The 17,831-nt window shown below is 33.9% G+C and overlaps 1 protein-coding gene across 1 annotated transcript; it reads left to right on the plus strand.

Moving 5' to 3' along the window:
- Nucleotides 1-260: 260 nt before the first annotated feature.
- Nucleotides 261-15,641, plus strand: LOC124366259. Its single transcript, XM_046822655.1, has 7 exons — nucleotides 261-417; nucleotides 4,701-4,871; nucleotides 7,879-7,950; nucleotides 12,019-12,171; nucleotides 12,867-13,028; nucleotides 13,860-13,931; nucleotides 15,480-15,641. Exons 1-7 carry the CDS (start codon nucleotides 364-366, stop codon nucleotides 15,624-15,626), a joined length of 831 nt encoding a protein of 276 aa, XP_046678611.1. The 5' UTR covers nucleotides 261-363; the 3' UTR covers nucleotides 15,627-15,641.
- The last annotated feature ends 2,190 nt before the right edge of the window (nucleotides 15,642-17,831 follow it).

Below are 17,831 nucleotides of genomic sequence, written 5' to 3' on the forward strand. Positions count from 1 at the left end.
TTACTTTAATGTATAAGTAACTAGCTGTCATTCAACTAAATGTACTAGTCGCTGATGTAACAAGTGTAAGCCCTAGCAAAACACTACAATACATTGAAAACGCAAAGTAACTCATATTACTAGTAACTAGTGGTTGAACTACGACTATTTAAGTCAACCGACTAGTCGACTTTAGGCACTACTCGAACAAACAGGTAGTCGACTAGTCGGTTAGCCCAACACCAATCGGATCGAGTGTTGGAATCGAAAGCATGTTATTTTCATAGTATTTTTAGGTTATGAATTTGTAAATAACAATTATACTTCAGGTTTTCGTGGTTTTAGTAATTTATTGTAAGCATATGTCATAATTAATATTTTACCATGTGTTCAGGAAAAATCACCGATGGTACCACAACTAATAAGTATGAAAAATATGTAAGTAATATTAAAAATTAAGTACTTAGCATTCAACAGTATTAGTAGTGGATTGTAATGTACAGTAATATAATGCCCCTATGATACCCACTACCACAAGTTAATCATGGCCATTTTTCTAGTTTAGCAGGTATAGTGTTTTTGGTTTATCACTTTAGGGGAAAGGGGGTAGGGTTCGATAAGCAGACCCAGTTTTTTTATATCGAAGAATGTAATCATCGATACTTAATGTTCGCATCTCAAATCCTAGACTATCAATCAATATAAAAGTATCTATAGTCCTCAATAACAATCATATGTTTTAAATTAAAATATGAATTTAATATTTACAGTAATCAAACAAATTATTATAACCAAAATTAAGAAAACTGAAGACTACTGACCATATTTGCTTCTCTCACAGTTACAGTTGTTTCTTTCCAACAAATTTCACATAATGGGTTTTTCGGTACGAGTCCAACATGTTCAAGTCACGAAAAATATGTCTTATCATCTTTCAAAGCAATGTCGTGTAGTTTTCTAAAACTGACTGCCATTTTTAATAATCATATATTATTACTTATATAAAATTGAAATATTACATTATGAGTATTATTTGAGAGTGTTTACAGCTCTTGATATAGATTATTTAAGTTAATTGTTCAAAATAATTAATCAGTATCGATTGATTATATTATCAATGGTTATGATTAAGTAATATCGTTTGCCAATTTCAATATAAAACCGGATCCGCTTATCGTACCCTACCCGGGGATAGCCCCAGATTTAATAAAATTCTACGTATTTATAAAAATCTTGTCTTCAATTCCCTTCTTGTAGAACTGATAGATTCTTAGACCTATAAATGAAAGTTCATTTCAGCACAAGTCCTCCGGCCATCAGTACGGGCTATGGCTGGATCTTCAGTGCTGCTCCGCACTGATAGGGACATAAAATAAACATCCCTCGAGGTAGTACCTATCAGTAAAAAATCAAAATGCTGGGTAATAGTGAACTTAATGGTTGGATTGGCAAAATGCAAATTTCACGATATTAACCTATTGCTATCGTTCTCTTCAACAAAATAATTTGAGGTTTCAATGGATGGAGATGGCAAATAACGATGTTATAGAATATTAAAAGAGGAACTTTTCTCATGCAAAGTAATATGTCATTGTTCTAAGGGCGTCATATGGTCTTGTTATGATCATAATTCAACCTTCTATTGGTTGCTGCTGACGTCAGCTGTTACGCAATCTTTGGATATGTAAAATAACAATAATGCTGAAATCAGGATATTAACCCAGTTTAAAGAAGTTTTTATTAATTTAGACGTATAAATGAAAGTTCATTTCAGCACAAGTCCTCCGGCCATCAGCACGAGCTATGTGCTGCTCCACACTTATAGGGACATACAAAAAACATCCCTTGAGGTAGTACCTATCAGTAAAAAAATCAAATTCTTAATGGTCTGATCATGAATGCCTCTGGCAGTTATTGCTGTATAAGAAATGCAACTCGTAAAAACAAACAAATATTGTAAATTCACCTAACCATAACTTTCTATTATCTTGCAAGAAAAGTGGTTCCACTTTTAATGTTCTAAAATTCATTATTTGTTATTTTCATATCGTAAAACCTTATATTGTTTAGTGGGACAATAGCAGTAAGTTAATAACGCGAATCTCGTTTCCAGTTTGGAAAAAAAGAAATTTGAAAATAATGTATATAAATTTAATTGCACTTTTAACCCTTTTAGCCCCAGCGTCCGATATATCGGACAGAGGTGGTCTAGCTAAAATGCCCAACGTCCGATATACCGGACGTCTCGAGAATTTAATGTAGCTGGCTAATAATATGTCCAAATGCCATCAGTTTCGGTATAGTAGTCGGTGAAGAAACGGGCTACACGCAAAAACAATAAACCTTTCAATTGGCATCGTATTTCGTCGTCGTTGAGCGTAGTTTATTTGTCGATGTCAGCTGTCAGACGACTTCAGTTGCATTGTTGTTGTATGCTGACTTATAATCTCAATTAGTTTGCGTGATTGTAAGCGGTTGTTTTTCATGTGATTTATTGTATTATTAGTAAAAAACCATGAGTAAACGTCGTAGAGAAAAGTTACCAGTGAGTGAAAACACTTTGATAAACACTATTATTGGTACTTTGGGATTATACCGACCATACCCAGACATGAATCGTTATTTGACATTTTGCTTCTACTGATTACTAGATTAGTGTAGAACAATATTTCGTCAATATAAACAGGAATCGTCTTATCGCAAACCCCTCCCCATCCTCAGACAGAGGTCAAAGTCGAGCGGTCTAGTAGATAACGTGATTGCAGAGTCTCGCCGCCCGTTCAGCTGGTGCGTCGCTTTGTTGTACTTCCATGTTTTACCTCTACATTTCTCCAAACACAAAAATTCAATAAAAACAAACATGATCAAACTAAAACTAAACTCTTTATTGAAAAAACACTCAAAACATGTTTTTATTCTTGATCAAACTCCGCCACCCAAAATGCGAGTGCCATGCCTTCGCGCTGATGTCAAAGAAAGAAAAACATCCCTCGAGATAGTACCTATCAGTAAAATATCAAATTCTAGAGGATCTGATCAGAAATATAAATTGAATTGTAATGAAAAGGCAATTATGTACCGTGCAAATCATGTGATGCCGCGTGGCCTGTCGTAATCGGGATTCTTGAGAAAGATAAGATGACAGCGACAAAAATACCGATCACAATGCCTGGAAATGCTTGTAAGTTTGTAATTTTGTAATTAAAGAGTTGTTTTTTCGTTCTATCATGTTTGTTTCTATAAATTTATATTTTTGTGTTCTTCATACTGGTGTGGTCGGTATAATCCCAAAGTGCCCTATTATTAGTGGTGAATGTGCTATTTTTGAAGACAATGAATTGAGTTGTTTATATAAAATGTATATATTGTAAATATTATTTCTTTTACTTTTTTGAAAAATTAAACAAGTTTTAGTCTTACAAACCATTACAATTAGTTTGTGTTATTTTACAATTGTTATTATTTCAAAAGTGCAAAAACAAGTATACATATCTGTATACTTCTACTGACGTGTATGTGGAAATATATGAAGAAGTGCTTATGCAGCAATACAATTAATTGGATATATCTCCTGCATTTATCAAGGAAAGTTCTTCAAAATTTTTGTGTGTAGTAAGAAATATGTTTACAACAAAATTGCTTCATTTTTCAGGGGCTACAATTTTTTTTTCTACCCTTTATGTATGTCCAAACTATAAAAAATAAAAAAATAAAAATTTGTTTATGTATAAATACGCTAAAAAAAACAAATCATTCTGTAAAAGTACTTTTTAACTATTACATCTAAGAGTACACTTATTTGTGAACAATTTAAAACAAAAACCTAAAAATTATCTTCAAAAATAAGAAAAACTAGATGTATTTTCCCTCAATTCTGCACTACGGTCCCTTATCGCCATGGGCTTTCTGGCAAGTCCATGGAAAAATGGCTGGGGTTGAAAGGGTTAACAAATCAATAAATAGTGTAAAAAAACGAACATAAGTTTAATTAAGAAGCAAAACTAATGTAACCATGTTTATGAAAAATGTACTTACATACCATGTGGTAACTTCCGATCACATAAAAGTAACCTTTCTTCACTTAACGATTACACAACGAACTTTACTATCACTCTGAAAAAAACACGATGCCCAATTAAAAACGAATAAATTAATTTCCTAATATTTTAACTGCTTATGTAATCCGCAATCAAACACATAATTAACTTTGAAAACTAATTAACTGTATAAGAGTTAACACGCTGTAATTGAGTAATGGACGTCATTGTTATTAAAGGGTACTGAAGGGTTGATGTTGCATCTACCTAAATCTACCTTTCTTCCGACAGCTGGGTAGGATGTTTCTAATGTTGCTGTTACTAAATACATAGCCATATACATTTTTTCTGGATAACAATTTATTCCAAGATACATACATCTGTTAGGAGTAATTGTAATTGTATTCCCTGAAAATTTAACAATAAGTCTGAATTAGAATATGCATGCACTAATTCTTTATATGGAGAGTGATTTATTGTTTTAACATCTGTTACAAATGCACATCCATTAGTGTTACTATATTAATTCGAGGTTAAAGTTATTTTTTACACTACTGAAAATGAAAAAAAAAAATATAAGACTAATTCTTCAACATACACTATCAGTTTTTGAAAAAAAAAAATGTTTTAATTGTTGATTAGAGTTAGTGTTGTATTGGTGTCAATAATGTGTTTTTCTTTCAGCTAACTCCATTGGCAGAGACAGCAAAAAGAACTAAAGCTTTGATTGAAAATGGTCTGAATAAATCTGTAAAAAGGTTCAAGGAAGAAGTTAGCAAAGTTGGATCTGGAGAGGGAAAGTTAAGAGCAGAGAAAAAGTTAAATACGATTTTGAATGAGCTAAAACTACTAAAGGTAAGTTAAATATGGATGATATTTAAATAGTAAGTGTGAAATAATCCTCGTATGGTATTAGGCTGTTTTTTGTTTTACTTGTTTCGGTGATACACATTCTGTACATTATAAGGTGTTACTAACCCTTTGATATAATTGCTCTCTCAGATCGCCGGCCCACTATAGGTGGCCATGGCTGTTCTCTGCGTCAGGTAATTGATTTATGATCACGTTCTGTCCCTCAGCTCGGTGGCCCACTCTATTGCGTACTATTCAATACTAATCATTTTGTGGCTGAAAAGTGCTACAATTTATTTTCCAAATAAGTAATTAAATTTATATTTCTCTATTAGGAGCATATACCGTAGTAAACATAATTCAGAATTGCTTTTTATCCGAGTGTCAGTGTCGCTACCTGTTATAGTATATTAAAATACTAGTGCATTTGGTGGAAACGAAGCTCAAAATATGTAGGCAAGTTTATATTCTCTCTGTTGAAACTAGATGTATACTTGAGGCTTATTTTATGTTTATTCTGCAAATAAAAATACTTTTAAAACAGATCATATCCTATGCACTGAGGTTTATCTACAAAATCCATTTGGGCAATATTTATAGTGCTTGAAATAATTATATTTGACACTGACAGTTTTATCATTTAATTCCTTTCTTATGAAAATGTAAAACATTATTATTGTAATATGTAGAACTACAGAAATTAATAAAATGATTAGTATAACATTATTTAGATGAAAGTTAAATAAAAAATATTGTAAACGTAGTATCTCAGTTACGAGGTTTCCCCGAAAAGTATCCGACCTATTTGTTCATATCTTCGTATCTGAGCGGCCTCTGCAGGGTATAAGCTTAACTAGTAGTCCTTCATGAACTACCTGAATACACACGATACTACCTGCTGTAGTTTCTCGCTGAACAACTTGGATTGCGCACAATGTGTGTTTACATCATGTGTTTTTTTCTGTTTGTCACATTTGTGTACTTGTTGAAAATGACAGAAAGAACTAATCTAAGAAATTGCATCAAGTTTTGATTATAACCATAAACCCATGACTCATCACCAGTAATAATCTTCTTAAGGACTTTTTCATCATCACTGACCATTTTCAAATTGTCCAGAGTGATTTCACAGCGAAGGTTTTTCTGTTCGGTCATGAGTGATTTTAGAACAAATTTCTTACACACCCGAAATATTCCCAGAATCTTTTTAAAAATTTCTTTAACAATCGTTTTTGGTATTCTGAGATCATTTTCTAGTTCATGAACAGTCAATCGACGATCACCTCCAATTGCAAGTAGCACACGCTCGATGTTTTCTGGTGTTGTCAGTGAAGGTCGGCCAGAAACAAGGGTCACTGTCAACAGATGTGCGGCCATTTGTAAATTGCCTGTACCATTCTTTTACCTGTGTTGTGCCCATACTTTCAACCCCAAAGGCCTTCTGTGTCACTTCAATTGTCTCTATACAAGTCTAGCCTAGACTGAAGGAAAACTTGATGCAAATTCGTTGAATCAGTTCTTTCTGTCATTTTCAACAGTACACAAATGCGGCAAACAGAAAAAATAAGTGATATGTAAACAAACACACGCATGGCACGAAGATATAAACATAGGTCGTATACTTTTCAGACTAACCGCGTATGATGAAATAATACTTATTAAAAAAATTTACACTATGATATTTAGATTACTTAACTATTGTAAACTAAGGTGTGAGATTTCTTTGTTTGAAGGTTATTTTTGCCGATAGAAGGATTGTGAAGGAAACAGGATTTTTCCGGACATTTGCTATCGTTCAGTGAATAGTGAATAGTGTTACTGATTTCATGTGAGATTTAGTCTACGTTGTAAGCTAATAAGAATAAATCAGTTATATCTTATCAGTTTTAACTTCAACTCCTTGTGGGGATACATTAAGTAACTTGTGTATGTGACTCCTCTGCATGATGAATGATCTCTCTACGCTTCTATTGAGACAGCCTTGTCAGGCAGTATGCACTATATTGGACATTTTGATCATCTGTGTAACTCAATGAGACAGTGAGCGTAGGCCAGTATTGAGTGAGATCACTTTGAATATTTCCTCCAACACACGAGTGTAACCAGTAGCTGTTACAGATTGAAATCTGTAATACTTAATTAGTTGGTTAATTCTGTAAATTTGCACTTCCAGACCTATGTTGTTGTAACCTACGAAGAGAACCCAACAGGGATCACTTCTGGCTGGTTTATACCTTCCAATTGAACCCACCACTGGGCCCAGCAAAAACCGATGTGTCACTTAAATCTGGGCAACCTTAAATGGATGTCCAGGAACGGCATGTCACTAACCGCAAATGTCGAGATTCTGGGGTTCATGGGCAATTCGATGGGTCTAGTCTACTGTGGGAGATGACTGTTGGAGTTGGTGGGGTTTATTACCTAACCTCAGAGGTTCTTGCTAGCCTCAACAAGGGTGTGCCACACCCTGCCTACTTTGACTGGAGAGACTGGTTCAGAGCTGGCCTCCCCTTCTTACGAGGAGACATGACTTTGAGATGTAGTGCCCTAATTCTTCCTCATGGATCTCGATAGGAGACGGCCCCTACTCCCTAACCTTACCCATCCTGAATATCTTGCCACTCCGGAAGCAGCACAAAGGTTCTAACAGGACTAAGTGCAATTTATAAGCTTCTTGTCCTAAGGGAACAAAAAATAAACCTATGAAGAGTCTATTCTTGAAATTTGACTGTTGAGATTGAGACACTGCATTGCATTAACAGTGTGGGCTTCTTATAATAAAATTGTATTGTGCCACAAGTAAATCTCATCTACATAATGCATCTTACAATATGATCCTATTAATTTAAAAAGAGAATATATACAATTTTTTAAATAAGTGTGAATAAATCTGATCTTCAGTCTGGCACCTTTAAGCTATAATAATGTAATATTACTTTGTACTCACTCTTCTATTTTTGAAATAAACTTTACTGAAAATGTATTTGATTTGCTCTTTTATTTGTTACAGACATTGTCAGAAGATGAAATAATCAGTTTTGCTTTATCAACAGATAAAAATTTAATGGCGATTGCATCAAATGTAAGTATTGTAATACACAAATGTAATTTTAAAACCAAAACATCTATCGCTTCATGAATATTTTTTATCTTGCAAGTGCTTGAAGTTATTTTTAACAAGTCTTTTTGTAACTTCAACCCCTGATATTTCAATGTAAAGAGACTTAAATCTCAATATAGTCATAGCTTTCTCATCGTTAGGGAAAAGTAACATCTCTCATCACAGGGAGTGAAGTCAGATAAGTGGTGGATTACCTCCACCGCCACAGAGAAAATTATTACATTATAATAAAGAACAGACTTTAATTGACTTACTGTGAAAATCATATGTTATTGGGACAATTGGTTCTAAGTGTTCTGTCTTCCGAAAGGAAGTGATGTCGGCGAAAATGAGGCCACTCTGTTCCTATCTACTACTTATATTAGAATCAGAATAATCTTTATTTATAATCTTAGATATTACAAATGGAGTCAATTTTACAATTTGTTGTTATTTGAAATGACAAATAAAGTAAGAAAATATGAAAGGTAATGGTTATATTGTTCTCTGCATGTATTCCTCTAGTGTGTAGAATGGGTGGGTCCTTAGCCATTCCTGCAGTGCCAATTTCAAGGGTTTCCCCTTCTTCAATTGCAGCTCTGGTGGTAGATGGTTGTAAAGTTTCCTCCCATTGTATGACTGCTTTCTTTCATACAATTGAAGATGGTGGTTTGGAAGGTTGTAGAGACCAAATGAGGAGGTAACATTCAAAACCTCACATGTCCATCAAATCAAAATTTACACGAAAAGAGAAAAACTCTTCTCCAGGAACCTTGTTAATTGAAACAAAAAATAAGCTGCCCTACACCTTTTCCTTGTCCCCAAAACACATTTTCTAAAGCTTTCGAGCCTAAAATGTGCTAGGTTCACTAAATATTTAGGTTTAAATTTTGGACATGTGAGGTTTTGTTTGAATCTTTGGGACATGTGAGCTTTTGTTCAGAACTGAGGTTCATTTTGTGTTGTTTTGACTGGATTCATTTGCAGTAATTGAATGATAAATTAAACTTAAGTAAGCACAAATTTATGTCTAGGTAAAGGTTAATAAGAACATTATATACAGATTACAATATTATATTATTTAACACCACAAAGTTAAAATACCAAAAAGATAAATTACTTAAAGAATATTAAAGAGTTGAATTTATATTCTAGGAATTAAAAATCATGTATAAAGTGAAATGAAAATCTCTCATTGTGTTTTAATAAGTCTTTACACTAAATGTGAAGCGCACAATCGTCTTCTAGGCAGTCACACTGGGGCACCTCGATCTCTTCCTCAATGGTTGGTGTATTTTCTCCGTGTATTATATCATTGTACCAGGAGAGGCTTTCATCCCTACCCCAATGTTCACCAAACAGGATTTTCAATAGGCCATCAACATCCTTTTTCTTTGCATTGGTAATAGGGTGAAATCAAAGGCACTTCTCGAAGCGGAGCCTTTAAAATAGTTGCCCAATTCATTCCCTTTTTTAGTAGGGTTAACTGTTTAAGGTTTTCATCCTCGAACCTAAAATATTCGTTGGCTTTTACCCTCACTGAGATGGTGCCTTTAGAGGATACTTTCTTTGTCATAAATATTCTCTTTTTTTCACTGATCATAGCTAATGGTTTGAGAAAACCTTCTTTCCCCCCCCCAAACTCTTCAAATCCTTTAGATTCCAGTCAGTGCCTAGAACTTTGACAGGACCCACTTTCCTATACTCTTCCAAATATTCCTCTTTATTTATTATTGTTGGTTTTTTTCTTCAATATTCTTTCTACTCTGCCAAACACTCTGTCTGCGGGTAAAAAAGAATGTCCACGGACAGGAAAAGTAATTGAAATTGTCTCCAAGTTCCCTTCCGTTTTAGCCAAAAAGTACATCAAACAATGCAAAATATGGTTATTCTTATTTTGGCCCGTGCACCCATCACAGAAAAGTCTAAGATGGGTGATAGATTCATCGAATTTGTAGGAGCTCAAAAATTTATCAGAGCAGACCCAACTTCTGTAGATCCACGTCCCGCCTGCTCTTCAGACCACATAAAAAATTCAGGCTTCTTTGTATTCACATCCGTAATACAAACATTGTATAGGCTCAGCTGCCTTGCATAGAATGCTTGTTGTACAGGTGTTCGTGGAAGACTCTGAACCTGTTGCATGTCAAAACATAATGTTACTTTCATTGCCTTTAACTTCTTTCAAGAGTTCATAAAATGCTTTTAGCGCGTTTTTTGTGAATAGTCTTTTGGACAAAAAGTCCTTGCTTCTCATGATACTCGATCCCCACCTCGGTTTTCTACAAAGTCCTTGCCAAGACGAAGTTTCTTCAAAATTTGCCTAACCCTGTCTGATTTGAATTTAGTTAAGTGCAGAAAAAAATGATTTGCAGACTGTGATATTACTTCCATTAGCCACAGGAAACACGTAATGAGCCGAAAAGCTGTGAGATTTACTTTTTTTAGGTAGGCCTAGGCCTAGGCAATTAGTTGTGAGCGGATCTCTGACGCTTTACTCCAGAATGTGAAATAAGTCTACTTACTTTTTGATCTTGTAGTTGTTTGTTAGAAGAACAGTACAGGTTTTTTCGATAGTTCAATGCATCCTGAGGGCGCACTTTACAGCACTGAAATACCTTAGTATTATGTTTACACGGGGTAAAAACATTGCAACCAGATGGAGCAGAATGTCTTAAATTCTTAGCAATTTCACGCTTTGTAGGTTTCTTAAACTTCTTCCTACTTCCTTGAGACGTATTTTTAACTAATACACCACTTTCACAGGTAATATTTTCCATATTTTCACATGGAAACACTATGACTACTATTGTAAATGCAAAAATCTACAGTGCATAACCTCAAACTGATGGACAGCTATAAAAAACAGCTGACACGTCTTTGACAGGTCACGTGACCTGCAAGGCGTGCTCCTATTGGCTCTTGGTACATGTGAGGTTTTGCTTGGAACTGTCAATAAAATAAGTGAGGTTTTGCTTGGAAAGTGATATTTATATATTGATTTAAAATAGATTGTGTGAGCTTTTGACTGGAAAAGATGTGTAGTCATAAAGACATTCACTAACAGTTTATAATCAGTGCTCAGCTCGATTTTTTTCAATTTTGGACATGTGAGCTTTTGAATGTTACCTCCTCAAATTGCCTTGTGTGGTGTTGGTGTATATCTCTGTTTCTGGGTAGTTTCTGCTGCATCCGTATGCAGTATTAGCTCTTGGATGTAGATTGCAACAACTGTGAGAATGCCCAGGTTCTTAAAACGTTTCTCTACTACTTTCCATCCTTCCAAGTCCAGCTAGAATCCTTCTGGCCTTCTTTTGTAAGATAAGTATTCTTTGCAGATTTGTTGCTGATGTTCCTCCACATACAGCTATTCCATACCTCAGGTGAGTTTCGAATAGTGAGAAATAGGCTATACATTCTTTCGTATTATAAATGTAAAAAGTAGATATTTACATTTATATCAAGTTTACCTGAGCTTGAATTTAGGTACTATCTTGAGGGACGTTTTTCTTTTTTTTTGCCAGAAGTGCGGAATGGCGCTACCGAAGCTCGCATTGATAGCCAGGAGCATTTCCGATCGGTACTTTCCCAACCTCAGATCATGTGGCAGATTGTTAACATGATCTGATATCGGAAATATTGGACTTAATCTAAACCTACTTTCAACAATACGTAATAACATGAAGTAGATGGGGATAGAGTGGCCTACTTCTCGCCGACATCTCTTCATTTTGGGAAGCAGAAAACAAGAACCGATCATCATAATAACATTTAATTTCCACAGTAAGTCAGATAGTGTCTGTTCTTTACAATAATGTAAAATTTTTTAGGTTACAGGTAAGAAAAACCGTTCGAAAAAATGACCTCCAGATATTACCAAAGTACCATTTTTTCTTTCTGTATATAAATGTGTACTTGTGCGAACATTTATATTCTTTTACCAAAAAATTAACTTACAGTTTCAATTTGTTGATTGTTTGGATTGCATTTTACATAGGGTCCAAAGTTTTGTGGTTAAAACATAAAAATGTTGTTTTTGTTTGTCACTAGCGGAGAGCACCGCAGGAGCAGCGGATGAAGGCTCGAGTAGCTTCACACAAGCCACTCTCCACGTTTTTGGCACGGGTGAAGAGTGAAACAGCTGACAGCTTTGTGGATCAGTTGGTGCCTAAGAAATTGAATAAGATATCTCTGAACAACCAAGTACGTAATTTTACTCTTCCATATTTACTTGATTATTTTTTTTACATGTATGAGTATAAATCTGGAATTGTGTAAAGGCCTTTTTAAATACTGCTCTGTCTATAAAGAAAAACATAATTTCTCCTATTTTTAAAGTTTATAATGTTGTATAATAATACAGTTCAATGTGATGAAATAGGTATGTGCAATCAGTCTTTAAACAACTTGTCTAGGCTACTTAATGTTAAATGTAGAGGATAAAATATTTGATTAATGTAAACATTAAAAAGAAACTATAGAACAAAGTTAAAATAAAAAAAATTTAAATACAGACTAGTTAACTTTTATAGGACATGTACCTGAGTCAGAATGTTGTACATTTTTAATTCCATCTGGACAAATTAATTAGAACTAAAATTTTGAAATTTTATAATTAACTTATCATTGAATAATTAAGCCTGATATAGTTACTTCAGTACTTACCTATTATTTTCAAGACATTGGATTGAAATTGTTTCAACTTCTGACTTTATATAACATTGTAAATTAAAATGTATTCAAATGGAGTTATGAAATTAGTGTTTTCAATACAGTTTCAAAAATGTAATTGTTCTTACTACTGCAAAAAAACTGAACATAAGCAAATAGTATCAGATGATGATTAATTTTTGATATTGGTGGTAAGTGATGTGTATGATATTGATATTTTATTACAGATTATACGTATGAGAAAGGATGTGAAGAGAGCAAAAGTGCACGTCATACACAAACTGACAAGAACAATTGCGATGCTGCGCAAATCTAAAGGAAATGAACAATTGAAGGCAAAGCATGAGAGGAAAGCAGAGAGGTTGACTAAGAAAGTTAAACGCATTGATGTAAGTATTTTTAAATAGAAAACTTATTTTAGATATAAAGGGTGTTTCAGACCATGTGGCTGCAATCTCCAATGGTTGAACTGTATGACGAAGAGTGATATAATAAAATGTATCCCTAACAAATCTCATATGGCGAACCTCGCAAAATAGTTTTTGTACTATTTAAATTACAGAGTGTGCCCCAAAATGAGGGTCACAGGTTCGAATCTCGAAAATTTCAAATAGCAAGATAGGTCATGTGGCACATAATTTTAAAGATCTTTGAAAACCAAACAATTTGGTGCAACAATTTTGAAAAGATCTTGTCTTGCCTAAATGGCAGGATATTTTTGGAAATAATTGAGTTTTTTTACATTATGACATGTTCATTCTCAAAAAAAGTCTATAAGAATAATTACCAGCTAACAGCTACTAGAACAATGTAAACTCTTTTTGGTATTTGTAAAATCCAGGCCATAATAACTAAATCTTTTTGATGTAATGAAATATATTTGTCATAGTCCACCATTACTTACCATTTTATTTACTGGACCATTTGTTTGAATTGAAAAGCATTTTATTCTAAATTCTCTAACACCACATTGCCTGTGTTCTGTATGCATTAGAGCTAATGTCTTTATTTTAAACTGACTTGGCTATCAATGAAAGCTGTAACGAGACTTTGTCAGTGATTTGTAATTTTCAGGACCATAAAAAGGCTTTTATTTGAATCTTTTTTATATTTTATTAATTTAGCTAAATAAGAGGAGAACTCAAACCTAGCTGTCAAACTTTCCACATTTGTGTTGTGTAAAATTTGGATATCAATTCAATTGCTGTTTTTGTTTCTAGGAGTTGAGTGAAGATGAAATTGCCAAATTTGCTCTCACCACTACGGAAGATCTCAACCGGCTTTCTACTGACGTAAGTTATACATGTTAAACATTTTGGACAGTTTTAGCCCTTTGATTGGTATTTTTTTCACAGTAATTATGATCCAGAAAATGTCTGTATGATTTGTTAAAGCAGACAGGCTATGTGTTTAAAAGCAATTACTGTCTTTTTTTAATTGTAATTTGTTTAATATTTTTAACAATTTTTTATATGAACCATAATAAAAACTTCTCATAAAGACAAGTCAATAATTGTTATTCCTTTTTTGTATACACATCCTGAGGAAAGGCACAAGAAAATTGACTGACAATGCAATCAACTGTATATATGTACTTTTTAGAAATTGTTAGTGGTATGATGAAACATCACACTCGTGGTATATCCGTGCCACTTTCCCCTGGTTTCCATCTCAGTCTTTGTCTGTCTCAATTGTTTTCATCATTATTGTTATCACCATCACAATAGTCATTTTATTTATTCATACAAATCTCTGCTGTAAATTCATTCAACAGTTTATCTTGTGTCATTGTATACATTTGCTAATTATACAAATCTTAATTCCCAAATCACTTGCATACCATAAATATAACATCCACCAAGTATGTTTAAAATTAGTTTATACAAAATAAGACAAATGTAAACACACAATGAAATAGAATCAGCTGATTTTCATTTGCCATCTTACTGTTCAGAAACCGAAGACAAGCTAGAGTGAATCGGTGAGAAATCATAACTGAAAAAGAAACATTAAAAAAGGAGAAAAAAAACCATTGCACTCTAGTAAGCACAACGGAAACTATGTGAAAATGTTTTCTCACCATTCTTCGCTAGACCATATATACTTTAAGGCAAACTATTATCTCTCCAAATAATAAAGGAGATAATTGTTTAGTGATATAGAAGATTTCACAGAGAAATTGGGGTTACAAAGTATGATTCTAGTAGCATGCAAGATTATTTGCTAGTTCAAGGGTTAATAACTGTGTTTAAACTACCTGATATCATTCGTTGTTAACTGAAAAATAAATCACCTTTACACATAACGTAGGATGAAGAACAGTTGATTCCAATGCGATTGTTGAGTTTAGCTTCATTTCACCTTCCGCCTAGTGCAGTGTCTGAACTCTGATGGGTGTTGGGTAATCAGATAGACCACTTTTATAGTCTGGGTCTGATGTCGAAACAATTCAGAGAGTTTGTGTTTGAACCTCTTTTTTTGCTGACTTTTTGTATCTCTAAAGATGTGGACTCCATATACCGAAAGTCTCTTGACAGTGTCAGATTTCAGACGCTGCACTAAGCGAATGTGTTAATCTCAATATCACTTTTGTTTATGGTGTTTATAAATGCAGTAATTTTTAAGAAAACAAGTACATGAATTGTGTGACATAAATACTTTTTTTGAAGATGATACAATTTGGATGAAATGTACAAAATTAAATCCTTATGTTTTAATTAAACAAAAATGATAATAGCAATGTGAAGCAGTAGTTTTTCTACCAGCAATTATAATTGACCTAAGTTGAGAATTTTAAATGTAAAATGTGTCATTTTTAAAGTATTTGTTTTTTTTTTCAGATAAAAATACCAATGACCACACAAGCGATGGCAACAATCGCCATTCACAAGTTTTGTTTGCTGGCCCTGTTGAAGAGTATAGAAAGCATTTCCAGATTTACCAAAGGCAGCACCAAATTTGTTAAAAAAGAAGAAAAGAAAAAATAAATTCAAAATTGGAACTAAAGAAAGCTCCAAAGACCACAATGAAATCCATAATTTGATATCAGAATCAGATAACCGCAACAATAATATTAATGAATAGTGAAGAATTGGAAAGTGATGATGATAGGCACAGGTTACGCATACACAAAAAAGTGGAATGTTTAGTTTAGTTCCAGTTCACCTTCTTCTTAGGGCAGCATTTGGAATCTGACGCTGTCGACAGCACTTGACTGCCTGGAATCTGGAGTCATGTTCGCTGAAGAGACACAAAAAAGTAATCGAACGAAGAATCTAATAATGAACTCTTTAATCATCGTTTCGACATCAGACAGACACATTTTAATCTCTTCAGACCGTAACATGAATCCATGATTCACAGATTACCCTTTAATTGCCAATGGCCAGTGTAGCAGCGTAAGGCGGATTATCGCAAGATAACCGATGCAAGAACCGCGAGCGTGGCTGCTGCTTGGATTGAGGTGGTCCGCTGAGCGAGTCCCTGTCCTTGCAAGCAGCCCGCCTGGCCCTCATTGCGTGGTTCGGAGTCACCTTTAAGCCGTTGGTCCCCAGGTGTTAGAAAGGGCTTCCTTACCCCTGATTTCGCCTGGTAAGATAAGACATCTTATTTTACTTTATATCCAGACTGTTAAACTAGGAGGAAGGTGAACTGCAGAGCTAAATTCAACATTCACATCGAATCAAACCCTTGAGCTCGTCATGTGAAACAAAAGAAACATGATGGCGAAGGTTGGGAAGGGAGTTTCATTAAAGAGCAGACATCTCGAATTTTTGAAACCGATAATCTTGTTATCCTTCCAAAAATATACATAATCAATATACATAAAACAAAGTCTTTAGTTACACCATTTAATTAACTCAAGAAAGGCTGAACTGCGATTATAATGATCCTGATTTGTTGGAATTAGGTCTCCGCACCGAATAGCAGAATAACTACTAAAATAACGTAAAAGTTCACGAATACAAGTCAGATAATAAAATAAAACATATGTTTTATATAAAGTTGAGTGAAAGAGCCTGTTAAAAGTAATTAAATATTCTGTGTAACGTGGTTTTATGGCCAGCATCAACATATTTGTAAATTAGTTTAACCCTGGGGTTTAAAAAAAAAAAAAAAAAAAAAATGCAGAATATCAAAGACAAAGTTACTTGCAAACATTTGCTATAAAATTTTAAAGGCTGTTATAGACCCCGATCTTAGTTTGTCTTTGACTGAAGTAGGCTTCTCAGACCTGTGTATGCATAATTTACACCTGAAAGTAGTTGATATGTTTTGCTACCGAAATTTTGATCATATCGAGTTTTAAAACAATAAGAAACTCGATATAACTGAGACTTAAATGACGAAAAATAAAACGATGTATCATATTTATTGAAACTTAGGTTATTGAAACAGATATTTATGACCTTTGCTAGTCTCAAGCATTTATTAAAAAGTCAATGGAATGTCGTTCTTTCTTTAAAAAAAAACAAATATGGGAACTTCCCTTCCCATTTCCCCTTAAACATCGTTTTTAATTCATAATTGTCAGGAGTGTCAGACCCATTAAAGGTTATTCATACTAAATCAAAATTTAATGTAAATAGAATGGTAGTAAAAAAGGTCGGAAATTTGTCGAAACTTCATAGTAATTTACAATTTTGGCGGAATGTTTCCATGTTTTTAGAAGAAACTAAAATCCAATTTTTCTGCTGATAAATACAAAAACGATAATTCCGTATTTGGGGTCACATTAATGTTGTAACAAGATCATCTTCACACAAAAATTATGTATTAATTTTTGATTATCATTAACATTATAATCCTGGCACCCTAAATAGACCTTGATTCCGAGGGACAACAAGCAAAATCGAACTATTGGCGATTGGTATTTTCTTCTTGGTAATTTGGGATTGGTTTATAATATCATAAATCGACCCAAAGTGCTTTATTAAACGCACAGGAGAGCCTACGAACGTTGTAGAGTGTGAAGCCGCGGGTAGCTGCTAGTAACCGTAAATGAGAAACTGAAAACAACAAATTCTAACGATTTAAAAATACTTGATTCTTCGATTCGATGCTGTGTATTTTGTATTTATTGAGCTGCACAATTGCGTACTTGATACGCAGACTACTAGTGCTCAGGTGAGTGGGTCGCGGCGTGGGAGGGGTCTTGTTTGTGTAATAATCATGTGAACCAATAGCACTCC

This window comes from Homalodisca vitripennis, chromosome 7, assembly GCF_021130785.1.
Source record: "Homalodisca vitripennis isolate AUS2020 chromosome 7, UT_GWSS_2.1, whole genome shotgun sequence".
NCBI classification, from domain to species: Eukaryota; Metazoa; Arthropoda; class Insecta; order Hemiptera; family Cicadellidae; genus Homalodisca; species Homalodisca vitripennis.